This window comes from Podarcis vaucheri (assembly GCF_965113315.1).
Source record: "Podarcis vaucheri genome assembly, chromosome: 15".
NCBI classification, from domain to species: Eukaryota; Metazoa; Chordata; class Lepidosauria; order Squamata; family Lacertidae; genus Podarcis; species Podarcis vaucheri.
In genome coordinates, this window is record NC_138753.1 from 21,335,117 (window position 1) to 21,361,087 (window position 25,971).

The following is a 25,971-nucleotide window of genomic DNA, read 5'->3' on the forward strand; positions in this document are numbered from 1 at the left end:
AAATGTTTTTTCCAACTCTAATTCATCATAGTCCTTTCTTATTCTAATCTTATATTACTGCAACCCTTTCTCTCTATAGAATCTCGACATTCTAAGCTTCATCAAGTTTATAGTAGTCCTTAAGATAAATCTTGAATTTCTTCCAATCTTCTTCCGCGGTCTCCTTTCCCTGGTCTCGAATTCTGCTCGTCATTTCCGCCAATGTCATATAGTCAATCACTTTCATCTGCCATTCTTCCACGGTGGGTAGATCTTGTGTCTTCCAATACTTTGCGATCAATATTCTTGCTGCTGTTGTTGCGTACATAAAGAATGTTCTATCCTTTTTTTGCACCAATTGGCCGACAATGCCCAAGAGAAAGGCCTCTGGTTTCTTAAGAAAGGTATATTTAAATACCTTTTTCATTTCATTATATATCATCTCCCAGAAGACCTTAATCTTCGGGCATGTCCACCAAAGATGATAAAAAGTACCTTCAGTTTCCTTACATTTCCAGCATTTATTGTCAGGCAAATGGTAAATTTTTGCTAGCTTAACTGGGGTCATGTACCACCTGTATACCATTTTCATCACATTTTCCTTTAAGGCACTACATGCCGTAAATTTAATTCCGGTGTTCCACAACCTTTCCCAGTCAGCAGACATAATATTATGACCAATGTCCTGTGCCCACTTAATCATAGCTGATTTAACTATTTCATCTTGTGTGTTCCATTTCAACAGCAAGTTATACATTCTTGACAAATTCTTAGTATTGGGTTCTAGCAGTTCTGTCTCGAGTTTTGATTTTTCCACCTGGAAGCCAATTTTCCTGTCTTGTTTAAAAACCTCCATTATTTGATAATAGTGGAGCCAATCTTGTACTTTGGGTTTTAGTTTTTCATGGCTCTTTAATTTCAGTTTCTCTCCATCCTGTTCTAAAATCTCACAATACTTTGGCCATCCGACCTCCATATTAACTTTCTTATGGGCCTTCGCCTCTAAGGGTGACAACCATCTAGGGGTTTTATTTTCCAACAGGTCTTTATATCTCATCCAAACATTGAACAACGCTTTCCTTACAATGTGATTTTTAAAGGCACTATGCACTTTGATTTTGTCATACCATAAATATGCATGCCAACCGAATGCGTTATTGAAACCTTCTAAGTCCAAGATATCTGTATTCTCGAGGAGCATCCACTCTTTCAGCCAGCAGAATGCTGCTGCCTCATAGTACAATTTTAAGTCCGGCAGGGCAAATCCCCCTCTTTCTCTTGCATCTGTTAATATTTTATATTTTATTCTGGGCTTTTTGCCCTGCCAGACAAATTTCGCAATATCTTTCTGCCACCTCTTGAAACAGTCCATCTTGTCAATAATCTGCAAAGTTTGAAACAAAAATAACATTCTAGGCAATACATTCATCTTAATTACTGCAATCCGGCCTAACATTGATAATCTCAAATTTGACCATATTTCTAAGTCTTTTTTAATTTCTAACCAACATTTTCCATAATTGTCCTTATATAAATTCAAATTTTTAGATGTTAAATTAACCCCTAGGTATTTCACCTTCTTAACCACCATCAAACCCGTCTCTTCTTGAAACTTATTCTTCTCCATATCTGTCAGGTTTTTCCCTAAGACTTTAGTTTTTTGTTTATTCAATTTAAATCCAGCTACCTGGCCAAATTGTTGAATTATCTCCAACACCTTTTTCGTGCTAGTGTATGGCTCTTGTAAAGTCAGAACTAAGTCATCTGCGAAAGCCCTTAACTTGTAATGTTTTGCTCCGACCTGTACACCTTTAACTTGCTGGTCCTCTCTAATCATGTTCAGCAACACCTCCAGGACCGAAATAAAAAGCAATGGGGAAATTGGGCACCCCTGTCGTGTTCCTTTTTCTATCTTAAGTTCCTCAGTTATTACATTGTTTACAATCAACTTAGCTTTTTGTTCGGAATATATTGCACCCATACCATTCTCAAAACCTTGTCCTACCCCCATCCCATGAAGGTTCTTTTTCATAAAACTCCAAGAAATGTTGTCAAAGGCTTTCTCCGCATCCACAAATATCAAAACTGCTTTAGTATTTATATTCACCTCTAACTTTTCCAAAATGTCTATTATATTCCTAACATTGTCTGAGAGGTGTCTCTTTGGGAGAAAGCCTGCTTGGTCTCTATGAATCTTTTCCATCAATACTCTTTTGAATCTTTTTGCTAAAATGTCTGCAAAAATTTTGTAATCCACATTGAGTAGCGAGATTGGGCGGTAGTTCTTCAATTGAGTCTTTTCAGTCTCTGTCTTTGGTATGAGTGAAATATATGCTTCTTTCCACGATTCAGGTGCCTTTTTTCCCTCTAAGATCTCATTACAGACATCCTTTAGCGGTTGTATCAACCATTCCTTTAACGATTTGTAATATCTGGAAGTCAGTCCATCTGGCCCTGGAGATTTGCCCAATTGCATGTCCTGAATGGCACCCTCTATCTCTTGTTCTGTTATTCTCTGGTTTAGATCCACCTTACTTTGAGGAGAGATTTTTTGTAATCCATGTTTATTAAGGAATTTATCTATGTCTTCTTCATTTTGTAATCCTTGGGAATAAAGTTTTTTAAAGTAACTCACAAAACAGTTTCTTATCTCATTTGGTTTAGATATGGTCCTTCCATCCACTTCCAAACTTGAAACTGTATTTAATTTCTGTCTTTTCTTGAGTTGCCATGCCAAGAGTTTGCCACATTTGTCTGCCGACTCAAATGTCTTTTGTCTCATTTGCTTTATTTTCCACTCTATCTCTTGGTTCATCAATTCCATATATTGTGTTTGATACAATTTAATCTCCCTCAAAATCTCCTGGGACTTTGGTTTTGACGTTAAAAATGCGCCGTTTTCTATGGGCGCAAACTCTGCCCTGGTCCGGGAGGGCACAACGCTACCGAAGCGACTTTCATTCCTGCAACCGGTGCGGCGTTTTGCAACTCCGGATTCTGAGTTTGGGGGATCCAAACCACTCCACGATCCCGCGTGCAACCTGCTGCGAGATTAACAGAAGGGTCGTAGCGCAGGACTGGCGCGAGCCGGTTCTCAGCATCCAATACTGGACTGTCCTTGCATACTTACACACCATGTAAGTTTCTTAAGTTTCTCTTTCAAAAAGGAAACGTGGGTTAAAGCGGCGACGCCGCCTCCCACTCACTTTCCTGCTCTGGCTTCCCTAACAGTTTTCCGAGTTGCGTCACTGGATCCAGCCCCCTTTTCCACAGGTGACACGGGGCTGGAGGGAGGGAAAGAGGGCTTTACGTCGCGCACAAAGGCAGCCTCCTAGAAGCGCTCTGGGCCGGCGCCGTTTCGCCGAAGGACCCCCGCCCTCAGCTCCTTCAGAAAGGAAGCCCCGCCCCTCGGCTCCCTACGCCGCCAGGCAGCTCAGCTGACTGACGAGGACGTTTTGAGGCGGCGGCCGCCGCACAACCACCGCAGTTGCTGGCAGCGTCCGCAGCGCAATAAGTAACAGCGCCTGGTGCTGCCAACTCTTTCTCTCTCTCCCGCCCCCCCCGCCCCCAAGCTCTCGCGCGCCCCGCGTCAACATCGCCGCGCGCAGCTTCCCGAGCTCGAGGCCAGCCGCTGCACGCACGCGCCGGCTCGTCATCGGCCCTTTCTCTTCTTCCCCAACCCTTGTCGTTGGAGGAGCCCCTGAGTCCCTCGCTTTGCTGCCTCCTCCCACCCCACCCCCAAAGCTTGGAGGTTCCCCGGCAAGGGGGAGGGAAAAAAATTGAAACTTACACTTTCATGCGTCCCTCCCGGCGTGTCGCTGCGCGCTGACTGTCACAGGGCTGTAATGGTGGTGTGCCTCGAGATTTTTTTCATCAAACAAGTGTGCCTTTGCCCAAAAAAGGTTGGGAAACACTGAATTAGACCACCAGGTTACATAAGTAATACCGCCACCCCAAAGCTGAACACTAAGGATTCAGAAAAAAACTTCTATTTTGGATTCTTGAAAAGATGCGGAGGGGTGTGTGTGTCCAGCCCTTGGTGGACCAGTGCTGTACCGTGTTGGATGCTTCCTTAGCTATGGACCTCACTGGGTTACCTATGGCCAGACACTATCTTTCACTGTAATGTAGTCCACAGGATTGTGAGGATAAGGCAGGGTCACTTCTGTAACCTTTTGGAGGAACATAAGGATAAGAATCTGACTGACTGACTGATGGGTCACAGATTGTTTAAACTTAGACTTGAGTTGTGTGTGTGTGTGTGTGTGTGTGTACACACACCATCATCATCATCATCCATACAACAGGGTTGGTGAACCCATAACACATGCTAGATGCAGCTATCAAAGGCACTTACAGCCTGCTCGATTCTAGCAAAATCTCCCAATGCAAAGGCACCTCTTCTCCCTCTGCTCTTAGACCTCCTAGCAATAGTGTCTCCCTCGGGAGAAGAGGACCTTTGCAGAGTAGATGGGGCTTTCCTCTCCATTGCAGCACTAAGATGGCAGGATCCTGCTTCTTCTGCTTCATTTTTGCTTTCATCGCAGTGCTGAGCTAGGAGAAGGGGGGAAACCCAGTACTGTGCTTGGGGGCAAATGCAGAAGAGAGTGTGGTTTCCCTTCCCATTTCTGGGCTAGGAGGTGAGTAACCTCTCTTACCAGCCCCATGTTGCCATCTGCTCATCTGCTGATTGGCTGTCTAAATGTGTTTGTGTGCTTGCCTGTCTGTATATATCTTGGCCACACACCCTGCTGGCATCCCATCCTTGGAGGGCTAACTAACTATGTGAACCTTGGACCAAAGGTTTAGCCCCACCTGCCATCCAGTATAATTATTTGTACATATAAAACCAGGATGTAAGGGACAAGGGTTATTTCCTGATCTTCCTGAAGAGCTAGTTTTTAAACATGCAGTTCAAAGTAGCATGGCCCAGGCACAGCCTTGCCTTTTCAGCAAGAACTATACCGAAGAGTGCCTAAAAGACCCACACAACCCTTCTCTGTTATCTGACTTGGTAGTGTTCCCCAGCTCGCTTTGACAAGAAGTCAAACTAGCTGTCACTTTCCAGGAAGTCTCTATGTCTTGACTTTGGCTGTGCTACCCCTGAACTTTTCCCCCCATTCTAGGTTTAACTGGAGTGGCCTGGTCCCCATGCGCTTGCGGGGCAGGATCCATGGCTTGCAGGCCAGGAACTCTAAGTTCTTGCTGGAGGGCAAGGAGTTTCGCATCTTTGGAGGCTCAATGCACTATTTCCGCATCCCCCGTGAATACTGGAAAGACCGCTTGATTAAGATGAAGGCCTGCGGCTTGAACACCCTCACGACGTAAGTGCTGCCCTTACTGCAGGCTCAGTCCAGTTTGTAGCTGCTGACTTCATGGGAACATGATAGGAAGCTGCCTTAACACAGAGTCGGAGCATCTAGCTTGGTGGCATCTCTCTACACCAGAGATGAATTACCCCCCCCCCCCCACTTTTGAGGGTCACATTCCCACTGGCATAAACTTTTGAAGGCCAAGTACCCAATGTGTATGAGGCCACATATCTTCCTGCTGCTCCCTTTCTCTCTTCTGCCACCCTTTACCCCATTTTTCCTTTCCATGCCACCCACATGAAATTGTACCAATGTCTACACCGGCAGTGGCTCTCCAAGGTTTAAGACAAGCAGTTCTCCCAGGCCTGGGGCCTTTTTGCTTGCAAAACATGTGCTCTGCCACTGAGCTACAGCCCTTCCCTTAAATTCTCTTCTCTAAATTGGGGACACTGAACTGTGGGGGCGTGTGTTGTCACACAAGCCAACCACCCTCACCAAAAGGCAGGCTTTGTGATAGAGCTGGGAAAGGAAAGGAAGGAAGATTCCAGTGCACAAAAAGAAGAGAAAGACAGAAGACCTCAAAGAGGGGATGCTTAAGCAATCCAATCTCTGTGAATTCCAAAACAAAACAGTTCATAGTTTTTTTCCTGATCAGAGATGAGCTGTCCATTGGAGTTTGTACTTCTCCAAATGTTGTGATGCTGTTCTTGGAAGTTATACCAAAAGTATGTATTTAAACAGGTATTCTGAAAGAAATGTGCCTACAAATACGTACTAAATACATATTTTGAGAGGATTCAAAAAATATCAACAGATTAATGCAAAAATACTACAGTTATGGGTAAAAATCTGCAACACGGAGTAGAAATGGATAGATTCACCCATCATTCTTCAGTTATAAATATTATTTGCCTGTTAAGCCTTCCTTGGGAACAACTGATTTATAAACTTTGGGCTAATAAGTCATTCTGTGTGCACCTTTTGACGTCTCCCTTGTCTTGATTTCCATACTAAAAGTTGATGTCACCTGGTGTTAAGGACTTAACAGCTTCTTCGAGTGGGTTGCATGTATATTGCATACAAAATTCATAGGAGAGTAATGTTTATGTTTTTTACAACTTGATCACTGGTTTTCTTTTCCAAAAGAGCAAAACTGTTGGCAAACTTTTTACCACACTTTATTATTATTATTATTATTATTATTATTATTATTATTATTATTATTATGCAAAGCCTCCAGCAGCTAGATAAAATTGCTTTGGGGGCCCCAATTCACCTCACACACCATCAGTTGGCTATTGTTGCTCTGAAAGATTTATGGGATGTGAAGTGGGGATAGTCAGCTGATTTCCTTGCTTGACCCCAAAACCAGCGTTGAAACTGGCAGCTAATTCATTCTGTCTTTCAGGTATGTCCCATGGAATCTTCACGAGGAAGTAAGAGGGAAATTTGACTTCCGAGGAAACCTGGATCTGAGGTATCTATCCTGATCTGAAGTATGGATCTCACAGTCCATGGCTGAAACAAACCCACACACAAGTAAATTCTGCAACCGGAGAAATCAAATTTATTGTAAACAAATAATGTTATTCAGTTGGGACAATTTCTCTGTCCTGGCTGCAGAGTATTGGAGCGGGGTTTGTAGTTTACAAAACATTAGACATTGGGGGGCGTTTGTTGTTTGGGTTAGTAATGCTAGAAGAAGATCTGGGGCCGGGGGCGGGGAGAGAGACTGGGAGGGAGCTGTGCTCTATCCCTTTAGAAGTGGAAATTTTTCAAAGCTCAATTTGTGAAGACACGAATTAAGCTGAGAGGAAGGATCTTCAGGGAGCAGTATGAATAGTTTCCCTCCAGCTCTATGAGTTAAAGATGAGTTAATAAGGAGATTCCTGCCCTGCAATTCTGCAGGCTTATGCCCTGCATAGCAATCTTTTGTTTCTCCACTCCATTTGACAATAAAGCTTGTTCAGAGTCTGCCAACCCTATCCATAAGGGACTAAGTAAGAGGAAGAAAGATATGGCGAGTCAGCATTTGTTAATAACAGGTGCTGAATTGTCTCTGTGCCGGATAAAGCCTGCTTAAGGCTCAGTGTTCATTCCTTCCCAGCTCAGACCAAAGCTGCATCTACCTCAAATCTTTTTACATTTTTAAAAATTAACTTAATTTTCTTTACAATCACAAATAATAAATTATAATTTAATCCTTTTTTAAAGCGCCTATTCATTCCATGTGTAATATCTAGCACTAGTCATAGAATATCCAGCAGTCATAATAGAGTATTACTCTTAAGTAACATGAGCCCACCATTGTCACCGGAATGTGACTTGGTTGGATATCACTATGCATTCCCCAAATCATAATCTGTACAATTTGGTATAGTTTTGCAACATTTCAGTTAAGCCTCTTACACCTTTTGAAGGGTGCAGTCTAACGTGTCAAAAATTAATAAAGGTTTCCAAGTTCTCTATAAATTTATTACGGCATTCTCATATGGCTTTGGTTTCCATTCAGTAGTTGCAGGAATCTTGGGCTGTTTCTTATGTTAGCCAGGCTAGGATGTTTACAAAGGATGTATTAAAATACCGCAGGATACAGCAGGAGGTATTCAGTGCCTTCCTTCTGTTAGTGCAAGTGCAGTGGTACCTTGGTTGTCAAATGGCTTGGCTTCCGAACAAATCTGCTCTCGAACAGTGCAAACCTGGAAGTAAATTTGCAAACTTTTTTTGGAAGCTGAACATCCAGCGCAATTTCTGCAGCTTCCAACTGAGTGCTGGAAGCTCCTGCTGCCAATTGGAAGCCGCACCTTGGTTTTCAAACTGTTCTGGGAGTTGAACACCTCCTAGAATGGATTAAGTTTGACAACCAAGGTACCACTGTATTTATAGTTGTGCAATGGAACTTCCTTCTCCTGCTTCTTTTCCCTGCCCTGCCATATATTCTGTGCCCTCCCCAAATCTTTTACAAAGTGTTGGGGAAAACCCAACAGATTTAGGGGGCATACTGGGGAAGGAAAAATCCTTGTAACAGAGAAACATATCTGGGGCTACTTTGGATAGAAGCCCAAGAATAGAATGCTTCAGTCCTCATTATTTCCAGTTTCTGTCGGTCTGAAATTTTGATTGCATCCTTGGCAAGAGAAGGTCCACATGGTTGACGACTGATAGTCCCAACTTTGAATGACTGCTGTAGGCTGAACTGAGTCCCTGGCGTACAGCTTGTATCATTGTTTTGCAATTGGCCCAAGTCACAGGTGATGTTTTTTTTTTTTGTTTTTTTTTATTCAGGATTTTCTTGTTTTACAGGAGTGTAGTGCCTCGTATTTTTTCCCCCCCATGTAACATTTTTACAAATCCATTTCTTTTGTTGAGGCATTAGGGGGAGAAGAAAAGAAAAAAGAAAAAAGAGAGGGGGTGGAGGGAGGGAGGATGGATAGGGGTGGGGTCGGGTGGCGGTGTTTCTATTATGTTTAATGTATGTAGAGTTTGGTGTCAGCGTTGCTTGTGTTGTTCACTTGTGTTCCTTTGGTGGTGAGAGAGGTTGGGGTTGGCCTAGGGTGTGATTGTTTGCTTGCGATTGGCTGTGGTGATCTTTGTTTTTGTGTGTGGGTGAGGTGGGTGGGTGTTTTGGATCAGTTTAGCCATATTGATTTGTATGCTGTTGGTGGATTATTGTCACTGTCCTGTTGGGCTGTGTATGTGATAAAGGGGAGCCATACCGGGGTGAAGGCGTCTTCTTCTGTTTGTCCCCGTGTCAGTTTCAGTTTGTTAGTTAATTTTTCTAGTAGGGCTGTTTCCCATACTATTTGGTACCATTGGTCCATGCTTACTCCTGACAGGTCTCTCCAGTGTCTGGTTATGGTGTTTCTGGCTGCTGAAAGTAGGTGGGTTATGAGTTCTTTGTGGTGTAAATGGGTATTGTTGTCTTGGAAGATGTTAAGTAGGGCCAATTCTGGGGTGATGTCTATTACTTGCTTGGTTATTTTACATATTTCTTGTATGGTTGTTGTCCAGAATAGTTGGATTTTGGGACACTCCCACCACATGTGGAGGTACGTGCCTGTGGAGGTGCACCCTCTCCAGCATTTTGGTGAGGTTCCTGGGTGTATTAGCGCTAGTTTCCTTGGTGTTAGGTACCACCTGTAGGTGAGTTTCAGTGTGAGTTCTTTTCTTTTCGTTGATATGGATTTAAAGGGGGGTTTAGACCACATTCTGGTCCACTGAGTGGGGTTAATCTCATAGCCTATGTCATTCTCCCATTGTTTTTTGATTGCGTCTAGGGGATTTGCGGGATTTTGGAGTAGTATTTTGTATATTGCGGATACCGTCCCTTTACCGTTTCCCTTTGTTGTTAGGAGGAGGTTTTCGAAAGTTGTCAGGGGCCTAGTTGCTGCTGATTTTACTGTTGGGTTGTTTAGGAGGGCATGTAGTTGGTGTTTTGTTAACCAGGGCATTTGGGTTTCTTCTAGTTTGTCTTGTATTTCTTGTGTTGACAAGGGTTTGTTATTTTTATAAAAGTCTATTAGGCGATATAAGCCTTTGGTTCGCCAGGTTTTTATCTTGAGGTTTTGTGCTGCATGGTGGAATAATGGGTGGTACGCCAGGGGGATTAGTGGGGATGGGGTTGGGGATAGTTTGCCTATTTGTGTTTTCCATGCTTTGAGCATGGTCTGTGTGTACCTGTTAAGTGTTGTGGGAATTTTCTTTAGTTTGTTTGGGAGGAGTGGGTATGCTGTGGTGCAGGTGTTTTCAATTGTGTCCCTCTCTAGGTGTACCCATTGTTTTGTCTCATCTTCTAGTATATATGGGATTATATGGCGTATTTGGTTGGCATTGTAGTATGTTTCTATGTTGGGGATTCCCCATCCTCCTTCTGAGGTGGGGAGGTGCAGATATTTGGGGTTTATTCTTGGTTTTTTATGTGAGAAGATGAAAGAGTGTAGTTTTCTCTGCCAACTGCGAAGTTGGGTTGAAGGGATCCAGATTGGGAGGGTTTGGAATAGGTAGGTTAGTTTTGGGAGTGTGATCATTTTGATCAGGGCTATTTTGTCTGAGAGAGTGAAGTTCATGTTGTTCCATCTCTTTAGGTCTTTGTTAATTTGTCGCCACAGGGGCTTGTAGTTGTGGAGGTACAATTTATTGAGGTTTCTGGTTATTTGTACCCCTAGGTATCTGAACTTGGTGTGGCAAAGTTTTATTTTGGTTACCTTCGTGAGTTCTTTTTGGGTGTGCGGAGGGGTGTTGAAGCACATAGCTTCTGACTTTGTAAAATTTACCTGTAGGCCCGACACCATTGCAAATGTGTTGAGTTCTCTGGTTAGGGAGGTTGCTGTGCTTATGGGGTCTGGTGTTGTGACCATTAGGTCATCTGCAAAGAGCCCTAATTTATAGGTTCTGCCTTTTATTTCCACTCCCTTGATGTCTGCGGCTGCTCGGATGCGGATTGCTAGGGGTTCCAGAGCCAGGATAAATAAGAAGGGAGACAGTGGGCATCCTTGTTTTGTGCCTCTTTGGATAGCTATAGTGTTAGAATCCATATTGTTAGTTCTGCATTTTGCTGAGGCTTGGGAATATATTTGTTTGAGGGTTTGTAGGAAGTTGGGACCAAATTTCATGTTAGTTAGTACTGCTAGTATGTATTTCCACTCCAAGCAATCAAAGGCTTTGAGGATGTCTAGGGACATAATTGTCAATGGGAGTTTGGTTGCCTTGCTGTGTTCGATCAGGTTCAGTAGTTTCCTGATGGGGTCTGTTATATTGCGGCCAGGGACAAAGCCAGTCTGGTCTGGGGCTATTAACTTGTGTAGGAAGATTTTTAGGCGGTTGGCCAAGATTGATGTGAAGATCTTGTAGTCTTGGTTTATTAATGAGATTGGGCGGTATGATTCGACTTTGAGGCTGTCTTTTAGTGGTTTTGGGATGCAGACTATTCTGGAGTGGGTCCAGGTTTTGGGGATGGGGCCCCCTTTTATGATGTCGTTGAATAGGCGGGTCATGTAGGGCATCAAGGGTTCTTTGAATTTCTTATAGAATTCTGCTGTGAAGCCGTCTGGGCCTGGGGCTTTGTGTGGTTTCAGGTTTTTGAGGACCGCATCTATTTCCTCTGGGGTGATAGGGCTGTCCATGAATTCCTGTTCCTCATCAGTTAGGGTAGGCATGTTTAGTCCTGCTAGAAATGTTCTGATTTCCTTCTCTGGTGGGTTATGGGAGGTGTATAGGTTGGAGTAGAATTCTGCAAATTCTGAGGTTATTTCTTCAGGGGAGAATGTTATGTTGCCGGTTTTTTTGGTGATGCAGTGTATTCTTGTTTTGAGTGCTTTTTTCCTACATCTATTTGCTAGTAATCTGGAGTTTTTCCCTCCATATTCGTAGAAACGTTGTTTAGAGTATAGAATGTTGATCATTGTTTTGTTAATTTCTAGGGAGTCTAGTTCTCTCCTTTTTTGTTCTATAAGTTTGAGGAGTTTTTTAGATCCTGTTTGTTTGTAGCGTGATGAGAGGGCTATGATGTCTTGTTCTGTTTTGCTAATTTTTGAGGAGGTTTGTTTTTTAAGGAATGTTTTCTCTTTTATGCAAGCTCCTCTGGTGACCGCTTTCATTGCGTCCCATAGGAGGGGGGTTGTTATATTGTTTACATAGTTTTCTTTGAAGTAGTTTTGGAGGGTTTTTGTGAGACTCTCTCTAATTTGTTTGTTTGTAGTTAGGATGGGGCTGAAGGACCATGATGGGGTGGTTTGTGTTCCTTCTCCTATTTTAACAATGACTTCTACTGGGGCGTGGTCTGTGATTTTAATGTTACCTATGTTTGTTGATTCCACTGAGGGGATCAGACCCTGTCACAGGTGATGTTCTAGGGGATGTGACCTTCCATCACATCAATGGCTCCAGACTTGGGATGTGGCTGTGGCAGTGTGGTAAAAAAATCTGGGGAGAAACAGAGATTTGAGCATGCAGTTAAAGTGTGACAAAGCCATCAGATGGCTGTACTTGCACCGTATTTCCTGTCTGCTCTTTTGTTTCTTTTCCAAGCTAAAGTGTTTGGGAAAGGGGTCTTCTCTTGCATTTGAGCTCCCAAGGCATTTGGCTGGCCTTTTCTAGAGGCAGAATGCAAAACATATGGGCTCATCCGATGGTTGATGTCCGGCAAGGATAAACTGCTGCTGTTCATTTGCAGTTTAACTACATTTTAATGTGCTAAGCATCTAAGGGATTTTGTGGTAGTAGTGAAGCCTTGGGCTGTAATTGGCTGAGATGCTCCAATGTCACAGACAAACTGGCCAGTGGGAAGAGAGGCAAAGACAAGCATAAAGTTTTGAAATGTAGTGGGCTAGCAGCTATAATAGACTTTAGATGGGAGAAGAGGAAGTAGTCTTTAGAAAGAAGGGAAAGAAGAAAAAGCAAAGGTGAGAGCGGAATGGGAGAGAGAACATGTTGAGAAGGGAGTCGGTGTTGGAGAAACATGGAGTGACGTTCTCATATATTGATTTGAAGCAACCAGTTTTAAAAGCCAATGCTTTTATCACTACAGCTTGTGGGATCTTTCTAGATCATTGTTCTCCAGATCTGTAAGGTTTGCTAGTTGCTGTTCCTTACAACATCTCCTGCCAGCTTTGTGGTTCCCTCACTCTGCCTAACGTTGTTTCCTTCTCCAGGGCTTTCCTTAGGACAGCTGAAGAAGTTGGGCTGTGGGTGATTCTGCGTCCAGGACCTTATATTTGCTCCGAGTGGGACCTTGGTGGTCTGCCCAGGTAAGTCTATCTAGGTAAAACTGCCCAGATAAAACTATCTAGTTTTGGTTGTCTTTTGGAATGGCAGTCAACCCTGGCTCTGTGGCTCTCAATTCCTACTGCCCACTAGGACTTCAGGGAAGAGACTCTTAATTAGGAAAATGAAGAAAGTCTGGCGATTCTGAAATGGCTAGTTGCAGTCCAAAATACAGGGCCGCTGGTTGCTGAAGGCTGGCATTGATGCACACTTCCTTCCTGTACTTCCCTTGTTGCCCCTGGGAAACTGGGTTTCTACCTCTTATTTTTGAACACCATTTCAATATTAAGAAGAATAATAAAGATGGGTAGGAGCAATTTCATGGAGTTACTTCAAATATAGTTTGGTTTTGCATATTTGATCTGAAGAGATTTGCTTTAACTGAATCTGTAAGCTGCGTCAGACAGCAGGAGAGACAGGGTACACAAATATTTTAAATAAATAAAAGATGCAGCAGCATCAAAATAGACATAAATGTCTCACGCCAGTTTACCACAAAGGGGGAGAGAAGACATGAGAGCAGAACGAAGGAAGATCCGCTACCCGAAAGGTTCTCTGCAGAGGCTAAACCTCTGGTGGGAAAGATGACTGGAGGAAATAAATAGGTGGAGACCAGCAGCTTGTGACAGCAGCTCCCTCGAGATCTGGTAACCAGGAGAGGATCCCAGCGGCTATGCTGCGCTCTTGAAACCTCTCATTTGCGCTCCCGTTTGCATCAACAGGAGGTTCCCACGGGGTGAGGTAGGAGATGAAGAAAGTCCACATGCAAAGCAAACCCAGAAAACAGCTCAAGGATGTTAGAGATTCGCTCCTGCACATGGGGAGGCTGAGAGAGGTGCTGAGAGAGGCACCTTGAGGATAAAGCAGGGCACAGGGTAAAGTCAGCCCAGGGTTCTTTGCTGAATTCCCTGACTTAGTACATAGCAATATTCCTACACGGATGGTATTTTACATAGGAAACAGAAACAGTCGCACGGACCTTCAAAGGTCATCTTGTCCAACCCTCTTCCAGTGCAGGAAATCTGAACAGTGATTTCATGCATCAGCAATGGGGTGAATGGACTAGCTGATTTTAAAATAAATACTATTATTACATTTAAATCACATCTTTCCTCCATAGAGTTCAAGGCACTGTGTACGGTTCTCCTCTCCCTCAACTAGGATGTTCATATTAAAGCATGCAAGTTTTGCAGACTTATTCCAAAAACCCACAAAGTATCATATGTGTGGCAATTATTGCTTTGCACCCTTTATTATTTTGCAGAGAAGAGAGGAGGAAAATGCTTAGCGTTCAGAGCAAGACATTTTTTCTTTCCTCTTTTTTATGCAAAGTGTGAACAAATATGCCTTGTTTTCGCTGCCTCCTCTTATGGGTGCCTATACCCATTTTCTCTGGAACGCTATCAACTGCTTTTGTGCATAATGCTGGCGGGGGGAGGGGGGGTTGCAAATTCTTTCCCTGTGAATAACTGAAACCAGAAGACTCCACGAACAAATGTTCCTTTTATTCCTGGTGGTAACAGGAACACTCTGACATTAGACTCCTTCCTACTGACTCCACTCTGCATCAGCTCATCTACTGTCACATCCCCATTCCTCCCCCTTCCCAATCCCACTGCCTTGTCCACTACTAATTCTTGTCTCCATGACTCTCATTGTGTTTTTAACAGTACCTGTGACAACTGTTCCTTCTCCATTCCTCAGACCCACCTCCTCTACATTCTAAAAGGATTTGTAAGGAGGATGGAACCTCCAAACTGCCTTTCATAAAGAAGTCTTTCCCTAACCCAGTGCCCTTTGGATGTTGTTGGACTACAACTCCCATCACCCCGACCCTTGGCCATGCAGGCTGGGGCTGATGGGAGTTGGAGTCTGACAACATCCAAAGGGCACCAGGATAGGGCTGGGAATCCTTGCCATCCCCACCCCTCTACCCTGAACTACCAACCCCAGGGCTCGGTGGGGAGAGAAGATAACTGTTAAACCCGTTTAGATTCTGCAGTACAAAGATGCCTTAAGTCATAGGAAGGCTAGCAGTTTTCAAATATTCTTAATTTCCCCCACATGGACCTGCTCCACTCATTCCCTGTAAGGGAAACGGGCAGGGTATCAATAAATATTAAATAGTAATAATTTAAACACATATCCATCCTTTCGTGCTCCACGCCACCTGCATTTGATCTTCCCCAGCATGCCACCTCCTGCTTCCAACATTCCACTTGTGCTCTCCATCCTTAACTTTAACAATTTGTCCCTCTTCTGCGCTCTAGCTTGTAGAGCAGAGGCGGGGAACCTTAGGCCTGGGGACCAAATGTGGCCTAGCCTGCTTTTGGGCTTCCCAAAGATACCTGATTGGCCGCTTGGAGGAACAGATGTTCCTTTGGTCTGATCCAGCACAGCTCTTCTTACCTTCTCACAAGCTCTGGTCCTTTTCCCTCCATAGCTGGTTGCTCCAAGACCCCGAAATGCAACTGAGGACAACGTACAAAGGCTTCACAGAGGCCGTGGATGACTACTTTGATCGCCTGATGCGTGAGGTAGTCCATCTTCAGGTAAATCAGATCATGGGCTACGTTGCGGCTGCTAAGCCACTGGAAACAGTGATTGGAGTCTGGGAAGCTGCCTCTGCCATTCTGGTTTTCTGGCCATGCTCGGGAACAGCCTTCCCTAACCTGGTCTTCTCCAGACCTTTTGGACTGGAACTCCCACCAGCCTCAACAAACACAGCCAGTGGTCAAGGATGATGGGAGTTGTAGTCCAACAGCCCCTGGCTGGCACCAGTTTGGTAAAGGCTGCTCTAGGGCAAAGCTGCGTCAGGCATTCTGGGGTATTGTGCAGAGATCAAAAGGCAGCTGCTTCCCAGCTGCTTCCACCATAGTAAGCCATGGGAGCAAACAGCATAAACAAGGTTGTCCTAAAGTCCTGCATTGTTCTGTGCTTGAAACACCTTTGCAATCAATGCAACTGTGCTACCTATATGTTTATTATTGTGCAATAACTTCTAAATGTGCAATGCCCTGTGATGCTTTTAATTTTCTTCATAACCTGCATATCTCACACTTGGAGAGCCTTGGCTAGGGGAATATGATTTTTCCAAAGCTACTGTAGTGTTCATAGCTGAGCTGAAAGATTGTACAACTTTTGCTGTAACTGTTTTCATGTACTGTTCATGTGAAGTAGGTAGTTAATTCGTGGACATCTAGAGGCAGAGCCCAGGCAACGTGCCCTGTGCCGACAGGGTAGGGACAAGAGCATGGTTTCATTCCCAGATAATCACCTGATGCCCCTTTCACACAAGTAAGATGTGACGGAGGCTGTGCAGAAGCTTCATTTGTGTAGGACTTTAATTTCTTCATTCTCACAACAAGCCTGGGAGGTAGCCAAGCACTTTGTACTCCTCTGTGCATTAAACTCAGCAGCCCAGCAGGGGAGACTGTTAAGGGAGTCTCATTCATTTGCAGATAGAGAACCAAGGCAGAGATACAGTTGATCATTCCACAACCATCTATCATTCATGGCAGAGAGCCAGCTTACACATTCAGGAAAGGCATGTAGTGCAGCTCTTCTGTGACACACCACTTCAGCATGGCATGTTTGGATTTTTCCTGTGTCTAAAGTTCTTTGCATGTAGAAGGATAATACAAAGAGAATGCACTTCTCTGGGATGTGTGTGTGTGTGCGCACGTGCTTGCACGTGTTCAAGGAGGGATTTTGTGACTTAAGGAGTGTTTAGATATACATTTTCCTCCTCCAATCTGTAGTGGTGCAAAACCAGGGGGACTTCCCCAGATTGGCCCTGGAAGTCGTGGTTTGAAGTTCCAGTTCAGAGCCAATCTAGCCAATGGATCAAACCAACAAGCAAGGTCCTTAACAGTTATCTGCAAGTTCTCTTTCTCAATAAGTCTTTATAGTTGGATTAGACCAGCCAGAGACAGATGGATACCTTATGCCAGGCTTCCTCAACCTCGGCCCAGCAGATGTTTTTGGCCTACAATTCCCATGATCCCTAGCTAGCAGGACCAGTGGTCAGGGATGATGGGAATTGTAGTCTCAAAACATCAGGAGGGCCGAGGTTGAGGAAGCCTGGCTTATGCCAAGGGTAGCCAACATGATGCTCTCCAGATGCTGTTGGACTCCACCTCCTGTCAGCCTCAGCCAGAATGGCCAGTAGTCAGGGATGATGGGAGTTGTGGTCAAAGAACATCTGGAGGACACCATGTTGGCTACCTCTGTCTTATGTGTTCTCTCCTCCTCTCTTTTGGTAGTACAAGAATGGAGGACCAATCATTGCCATCCAGGTAGAGAATGAATATGGCTCCTATGCTGAAGACCCAGATTACATGATGTACATCAAACAGGTAAAGTGCTCCCTTTGCCTCATTTTTATGTGTGTTTTTAATGTTCCTGCCTGTACTGTGAACCACCCTGAGATCTACAGGTACATAGGGTGGTATACAATTGTTAATAACAACAACACATAATAAATAGTAATACATTGTGCCTTCTCATCTCTCTCTCTTTCTCTCCCCTCCCTCCCTTTCTTTCTTCCTCTCCGCTTTGCAAACATGAGCTGAAAAATTAGACGCTTTGGCTATAGCCTCCCCATCTCTGCCATTAGTCCTGCCTGATTTACTTCAATCCTTTCCTTTTTCCTCTTTCCTCCTAAATAAGTGATACAGGGTTGCAGCTGTATTGCTGTACACCAGGGGTGAGGAACCTCATGCCTGGGGGTCAAAGGTGCCGTCCACCCTCTGTATCTGGCCCTTAGAACTCTCCCCATGTCACACCCTTCAATGGATCTGCTCTGAGCCCTGAATGAACTTGCCTGGCTGGAATGTGGCCTTGAACTTCAATAATGCCTCTTGCTTGTCTGGATGGAGGGTAGAGAAGTAGACTTGCCCACCACTGCCATGTGGCCCTCGGAATATTGCCTAGAAGGGAATGTGGCCCTTGGACTGAAAAGGGTTCTCTACCCTTGCTATATACATTTATCTGTTGAACTTACTTCTGAGTAAGCACGGGTAAGGTTTCACTGTGAACTTGCAATGGAGCAAAGGAGGGTGGGGAGTCCTGTGGCATTCCAGGTATTAATGGAAGTATTTGCATTGAAAATAATACATTTTCTAAACAAATAGTGATATTGTGTTATATTAAATCAGGGTGCCTTTTAAATCAAACAGAAGTATTATTTTTTTAGTGACTAAACTATCCAACTGTGTTGTAACCCCCAAAATAACAGAGCTAATTATATTTTTTAAATGTCTGTGCTGCCTCTCCGTCAATTTGAGATGGCTCACAGCCATCCATTTTAAATGCAGCGCTAATACAGTCAACACAATCAAACAATTCAAACACAGTGTGTGTGTGTGTGTGTGTGTGTATGTGTGTGGCCAGGGGAAGCTGCTGTAGCACAAGGCATCCCCCCCCCCACTTCATTTATCCTAGTTGGTATCTGTACTGGATTTGAATCAATTTTATGTATGTGTTATTGATGTGTGTGTAAGGTAAAGGTAAAGGTAAAGGGACCCCTGACCATTAGGTCCAGTTGTGGCCACCTCTGGGGTTGCAGCACTCATCTCGCTTTATTGGCTGAGGGAGCCAGCTTACAGCTTCCGGGTCATGTGGCCAGCATGACTAAGCCGCTTCTGGCGAACCAGAGCAGCGCATGGAAACACCGTTTACCTTCCCGCCGGAGCAGTACCTATTTATCTACTTGCACTTTGACATGCTTCCGAACTGCTAGGTTGGCAGAAGCAGGGACCGAGCAACGGGAGCTCACCCCGTCGCGGGGATTCGAACCGCCGACCTTCTGATCAGCAAGTCCTGGATGTGTGTAACAACTTGGTATAAATAAAACGTGTCCGTGTAGCAACTTGGGACCAGTTTACCTACGAAATTGCCTATGCCATATGTGCCCACTTGACTGCTTCAGTTGTTGGAATTGGCACTTCTGCAGGTGCCTAATTATACCCCTTCCACATTTGTAAAAACTCAGTCATTTAGAGCGGCAGCAGCAGCTTCACTTTGGAACTCCCTCCCCATTGAGATCAAGCAGGCTCCTTCACTGCTCTCTTTTCTGCACCTGCTAAAAGCATTATTGTTTAGACAAGCCTACTCAGATGCTTAGAAATTTTATTTTGTTTAGTATTTTAACTTGTATGCTTTAAAGCAGGGATGTGAATTTTCCTTGAATTTTCTTGTTTTATCTTTTTATAAACCGCTTTGAGGTTTCTTGCAGTCGAGTGGTGTATAAACTTTATGAAACAAACGAAACACACGCACATGTACATACACGTGTCTCAGGTGTTTTTCGATATGCAATTGTTCCATGTATGTTTTTATTGCACTTTAAATCGCCTTGGGATGTCTCATGGGACGTGATTTATTAATGGAAATAAATGATAATAGTACTGAAAGTTTGAACGTGGGGAGCCCACAAAGTCCAAGTGGAGCAGAAGAAAAGGGGTGGATAAGCCCCTTATTTAAGAGGCTTTGTATAGTGGATGCATCCCCCACTTCCCTGCCTGAGGGCAGAAAGCAGTGAAATGAGCGTTTGGCACTGTGGACAAACTTAGGGCTTTTGCTTGCGAGAGATTATTTTGCCTGTCCGACCTAGACTGCCTTGTAAACCCCTGTAATCTGAAGCTCAGCCCAGGGCAGGCTAATTTTACTAATGCTTCCCTCTGTTGCCTCGTCCAGCACGGATCTTTCCACAGGCCCTGCCTGCAATCTGGGCAAGCACCGGAGTTGGCAGGCACCCAGAGAAGACCATTTTTAGCTTGGCAAATCCTCTCTGAGCCGCACCCAGCTTTCTCTCTTCGGCTGGCTCCAATGCAGCACCGCAGCAGAAGGTTAATTGCCAGAGGCCTTGTTAAGGTCACTGCCAGTTTTTTATTTTATTTTATTTCTTTACCGAGCATTGTCTCAGGGAAACAATGGCTGCTTTAGGCGCAAAAGAGCTGCTCAAGGGAGCTGTCTGCTGAACATCCCGCCATTGTCATAAAGCAGAAGCAGCTTAGGCCTGTCTGATATTGTTACCCTGAGCGAGGTGGGATGAAGGCAGCTCGTTCCGCCTCCTTCAGTTCTATAATCCATGGACAAAGACCACAAAAACCAAAAAAGGAAACACTGCTTAGCTCTAAGAAACTTGAATGCAAAAAAGGGGGGGGCAGTATGGTATAAGTCAATATAATGATAGGTAAAGGTAAAGGGACCCCTGACCATTAGGTCCAGTCGTGGCCGAGTCTGGGGTTGCGGTGCTCATCTCGCTTTATTGGCCGAGGGATCCGGCGTACAGCTTCTGGGTCATGTGGTCAGCATGACTAAGCCACTTCTGGCGAACCAGAGCAGCGCATGGAAACGCCGTTTACCTTCCCGCCGGAGCAGTACCTATTTATCTACTTTCACTTTGATTTGCTTTCGAACTGCTAGGTTGGCAGGAGCAGGGACCGAGCAACGGGAGCTCACCCTGTCGCGGGGATTCGAACCGCTGGCCTTCTGATCGGCAAGTCTTAGGCTCTGTGGTTTAACCCACAGCGCCACCCGTGTCACAATAATGATAGTCTCACATTAAAATACAGTGAACCATAGCAATTCAATTACTTATGTATTGACAGCCTGTCCTCATTAGCAGAATCAGTTTTGACATCCCTTGTGTGTTTTGACTCTGATGGTCTTCCTCAGAGGTGCCCTCCAGATGTTGTTGAATGACAGCTCCCATCACCTCTGACCATCAGTCATGCTGGCTGGAGCTGATGGCAGTTGGAGTCCAACATCAGGAGACCACCATGCTGAGTACTCCTGATTTTGTGTGACCACCTTTTCATCTCCAGACTTGCCAGCTGCCCCAAAGACATCTGTTACCTTAAAGAGATTCGACCTCTTGGTACATTTTCCCATTCTGGAGTCCTTTGGACCTCTGATACATCCCTCCTGTTCAGTGTCCCATTTAACAGTCTTTTCCCCATGTTCTGCAGCAGCGGATCCAGGTTTCCTGCTGCATCTCATGTCAAAAGGCTGTTAAACTAGAACTCATCCTTGGAACAAGTGGGAGCCGCAGCCAAAACTGGTCTCTTAATAAGTGCATGTACACACAGGTTCCACTATCCAAACACAAGTTATACAAAAATTCACTTATCCAAACACAAGGAAATAGTACCTGCAGACCTCACAATACACGCAGCAGATTCAGATATCCAAACAGCCAGACTTGCGTGTAGTTCTGTAAACAAACAAGCAGCCTTAAACAAGCCTTACATTTTGTGTTTTGCTGGTCTGCGGCAGCTGTGGTGAAAGGGAGGAAGGGAGAAGGAGAGCTAGGATGAATAAGAGTGCATTTTCTCTTCCTTGTTTGCTTTTTGCAAGGTTTCAGATGGTTTTCCCGGGTTTTTTCAACATTTTCCAGCCAAAATTCCATAGTCAGGAATGCATTAGAAATTTCCCCATTGAAATCAAGGGAAATTGTCAGCTCCTTATGTGAACTGTTGTACACACACACACAAAATGCAATGCGCGAATCAGCCTTCACTGATTCAGCCTACTAAAATCCTGGGGTTTTAGTATCTTCCCTCCTGACCAGTTTAGGTGTCGTAACACTAAAAGGCCCCTGGCCAATTAGATCTGGTTGAAATCACCTTCTCTCTCCCTCCCAACTAGACAGTCTGCAGGCATTCAGCCAAGGAGTCACACAGCGAGGCTCCTAATCCTCTTTCTTGTAATTCCACCATTGTCTGACTGCAGATGGGGAAAGTTGCATAGGAGTGATGTGGCTCCCAATCTCTCCCACTCAGCATCAGAGGCTGGTACATCCTATATCCTATTTTGTTCACAGCTGGAGGAAGGAGAGACCTTAATTGAGATGGCTCCTCTGCTGTAGAACTGCAGGCTGTTGCAGTCCATAGTTGAAGATTGGTGACCCAGCATGTAAATTCTTTGCCTGAAATGACCAATCAAAGTCTCTCTGGTTTTCATGGAGATGTCTGTCCCCGCCTTCTCTGTCTCTCTCTTTCTCTCTCTGCCTGCATGGAGCTAAATGGTGATGAAGGGTCTGTCAGTTTTGGTTCTCTTGGGTTCTCATCCTCCCCCCCCCCCTTTTAAATTCAGTTCCCCGCATTTCTGTAGCAATTTGTTTCTGTATTTTTTTTAAAAAAAGAAACATCCATGAAGATTCACCAGCATTTTAATCCACATTTCTCTAAATAGACACATATTTCTATGCAGTCTTCACTAACACACACATTTTTGCAAGCCATTTCCACTAATCTTATGCATGTTTGTATTTTATTTTCAGTAATATATCTTCATTTTCATGTTCTCATCCCCTAATACATGCATTTTTTGGCTGGAGAACTGCATTGTAACATTTGTACAAGTGCAAATTTTGAAGGATGGCTGTGCTTTGGTTCTCAAACTATTTGCCTTTAAATCTTTTTGTAAACTGCTTTGAGGTTTTTTAACAATCAAGCGTTGTAGAAATTTTATGAAATAATTTAAATAACAATAAATGTGAACTAAAATGAGCTCCTGTCCCATTCCTCCCACATGGTGGGCAAAAGAGCATTCATCTGAACAAGGCAGCATGCTGTGGCTGCACCAGGCATTTTTCACATAATCTGGTCCCGATATTCTCGTTTTCTGGATTTCTTGGCTTCTCTCTAGCTGAGATCTCTTGCTGCCACCTACACCTTGCAGAAGATATGCGAGCAGGCATTCAAATCAACTTCCCAATATGTTGATTAGAGCATGCACACACCTGGGCCCTCTTGCCTGTTCCTATTTTTGTTTTCCTTGCATCGCCTTGCAAGCCAAGTATGTGTTGAAGCCTACAGCTCTTCACTCCCGATAATGACATGAATACAACACCCCTGTGTGTTGATGCTTCACTTCTTTTAACTAACAGAATTTGCTCATGGCTATATCTTATTGTGAGCCCTGCAAGACCCGCTCGCTGCTGATCTGGTCCATGCTTACCTGGCCTGAGAGGGCAGGGACCTTGGCTGACTCCAGCTACAAGGGATGCTTCTGCAGTTCAGGATGTCTAGAGACCATCAAGGATGGGATATTGCTTAGAGGTTATTGCTTGGAGTCAGAATTTATTCTTGGCGTTGCATCAGTTTCGCTATTCATCTTGACTATGTTCTTGCATTTGTTAGACTTTTATTACCGTTATCAGAGGATTGTTTAATTTTGCTGTGCATTTATTCATGTGAAATGTTTTCCTTAATTTATTGTTTATGCGACTAATTAAGTTTTGCTGTGTCTTTTAATTGAAAATGTAAAACTTTTTGATGTGAGCCCCCTTGAGCAGGGCTTACCATATCTCACTTTAGCTTCATAATAATAACCCTGTGAGATGGGTCTGGCTCAGGTAGCAGCCCGCTTCACATGTCATGTTAAGCTATAGTGTAAAACAAACAATGGTTTAATGTGTATGAGCAGTGTGGCGCTCAAAAGTTCCAGTGCCATTCCACCCCCACTTCTTCTGTGGCTGCACTGCAGTCAAAACAAAACAGAGCCTGGTTTGTACTGTCTGAACTTGGCCTTGTGGTTTGTTTCGGTCAAACCATGAGTGTTATCTATGGTTTGTTATCAGGCAAAGCAAACAATCAGGTTCAGGTATGTGAACCTAAGTCTGCCAAGCCAAGAGCCACCTTGCCAACTACAATGTTAGTATGTGGCTTTCAGCTGAGTCTGATAGATGGGATATTATGCTGTGTGTGTGCTCAACACAGCTGTCTGCATTTTTGGACTCTCCTAGGGGCTGTGACTATGAGAAACCCTATTACAACCTCTAGCACCAAGATTTACCACTCCACCATTGGCTGTACCTCAGTGGTTTCCAGTCTGTGTTCCAAGAGGCCCAGCTAGCTGCAAACCCCTCCCGTAGATCATTTTACAGCACAGCCCTATGCATGCCTACTTGGAGATACATCCCACTGAGTGCAAAGGGTTGCATACAGCATTAGTTTCTCGCCCCCTCTTTCAACTGCATTCCCCTTGCAGATGAGGGTAGAAAGATTCTCTCTCTCTCTCCTCCCTCTGTGTTAAATGCCCCTGATGGGCCACATTACTATTTAGGAGATTTAATAGCTGGGTCAACCTGACTCAACAACCATGGGTTCCATGATCCTTGCGAGATGACACGGAGGAACTTGGTGTTTGCTCACTAATGCACCCCCTCAGCCATTTCTTTCCTTGGAACAAAGTGGTGCAATGCAGCAAATATGCAAAGGACTCCTCCCGTGGCAGCAGGTGGATGCTTCACTTGATTTTAAGCCTGGAGGCTGAGTGGTGTGCAATATAAGCTGCTCGGATGAGGTGGGAGCCTGGTGCTTTAGCACAGAGCCAGCAGCTTTTGTTGTGACTTTACGTTGTGTGATGCTCTCACCCTCATACCTGCAGAAAATAATAATGAACTTGAGCGTCAGGTTGCCCAGCACTTCATTGAAAGTGTGGGCGGATTAAATTGGTACAAATCAGTGGTTGTTAGCAGCCTTCCCCAGCCTGGCAATCTCTAGAAGGTTTGGAGTACAAGTCTCATCAGCCAGCTGGGGCTGATGAGTTTGCACTTTGACAGCATGTGGAGGGCACCAGGTTGGGGAAGGCTAGTATATTGGCAGCTGTATAATTGTCACCTATTAGGATAACAATGGAGTCTGTTTGCACAGGAGCAGATTGTTCATTAGAAGTTGCAGATATCATCTTGACTCAATATGTTGTAATCCCCTAGTGAAAATTAAAAGCTATACTAATCCTGTATCAGCTGTCTGGTGTTAGCAAGTTTTCTTTTTGTATTCTTATGTTAAGTATGTGTGTATTTGCTTTCGTAAGTAAGTAAGAAGGTGGCACTGAAGTTGTGTGTGTGTGAGAGAGAGAGAGCAACATCAGTATCAGTGATGGGCACAAATTTGCAGGGCGAGGTATCAGTATCTCTTGCTCAACAGAGAATGCCCTGCCTGCTGCAATGTTGGCCAGGGCCAATGGGGTGGGGCAGCAGAAGCTCAGAAGGAACCTCCAGTCCTGACACTTGTTAAGAAACTTAGCAAATGTCAAAGAATCTTAACTTGTTTTTATGTGCATCTGGGCAAAATGTGACACACTCAGTTTAGAGCTGCAGGTTTAAGCAAGTGTACGAAGTGATTGGGTAAAAGACATACATTTTTTCTTAAATAAGATTTGGTCATATGAAAGAGTTTAAAATGGTCATAAATATTAATAGAAATATATATATTCAGATGCCAGAAAATTTGACTATGCTGGTCCACTGATAATATAAACCACTCACTTTTTTAATGCCTTTCCCCCTATATCATTTACTACTACTGTACTACTACTACTACTACTACTATTATGGCTTGGGTCATCAAAAGCAGGAATTGGCCCGAGTGTCTCAGGATCTCTGGTGGGCGCCTGCCACCTACAGCAACTAACCCCAGGGACTTCAAATCAGAGTCCCGTTCAGCTCCAGGGTCAGCAACACCAAGAGCCCTAGCCTGCCCTCCAACCTGAGCTCAGAAGAAACCCTGCTGGATCTGACCAAAGGCCTACCTCGTCTAGCGTTCTGTTCCCAAACAGATGCCCATGGGAAGCTCAGAGGAGATGAGCACAACAACCTTCTCTTGCTGTTGTTTCCCAGTGAATGGTATCTGGAAGCATACGGTCTCTGATACTGGAAGGTCTATTGCTAGCCTTATCCATCATGAAAGCTCCCTTCTGTACATCAGTGTTGACTCCCAACATAATGTGTGTGTTTTCTTCCCCTCCATGTGCAGGCCCTGTTAAAAAGGAAGATCGTGGAGCTGTTGATGACCTCTGACAATAAAGATGGGCTGGCCGCTGGCTTTGTGTCAGGAGGTACGTGGCATTGTGGTGTGTTGGAATGGGTAGACTAGAGCACACCTGGGGTGGGGGCACAAATGGC

At 44.4% G+C, this 25,971-nt stretch overlaps 1 protein-coding gene across 2 annotated transcripts in view; it reads left to right on the forward strand.

The window, feature by feature from the left end:
• GLB1L2 (galactosidase beta 1 like 2) overlaps positions 1–25,971 on the forward strand; it is a 74,238-nt gene that overhangs the window by 15,039 nt on the left and 33,228 nt on the right. For both annotated transcript variants that reach the window (XM_082201409.1, XM_082201410.1), the window contains exons 3-8: positions 5,106–5,303; positions 6,700–6,768; positions 12,941–13,036; positions 15,496–15,604; positions 17,318–17,410; positions 25,823–25,904. In XM_082201409.1, coding sequence (XP_082057535.1) covers positions 5,106–5,303; positions 6,700–6,768; positions 12,941–13,036; positions 15,496–15,604; positions 17,318–17,410; positions 25,823–25,904 — 647 coding nt within the window. The remainder of the gene's footprint in view (positions 1–5,105; positions 5,304–6,699; positions 6,769–12,940; positions 13,037–15,495; positions 15,605–17,317; positions 17,411–25,822; positions 25,905–25,971) is intronic.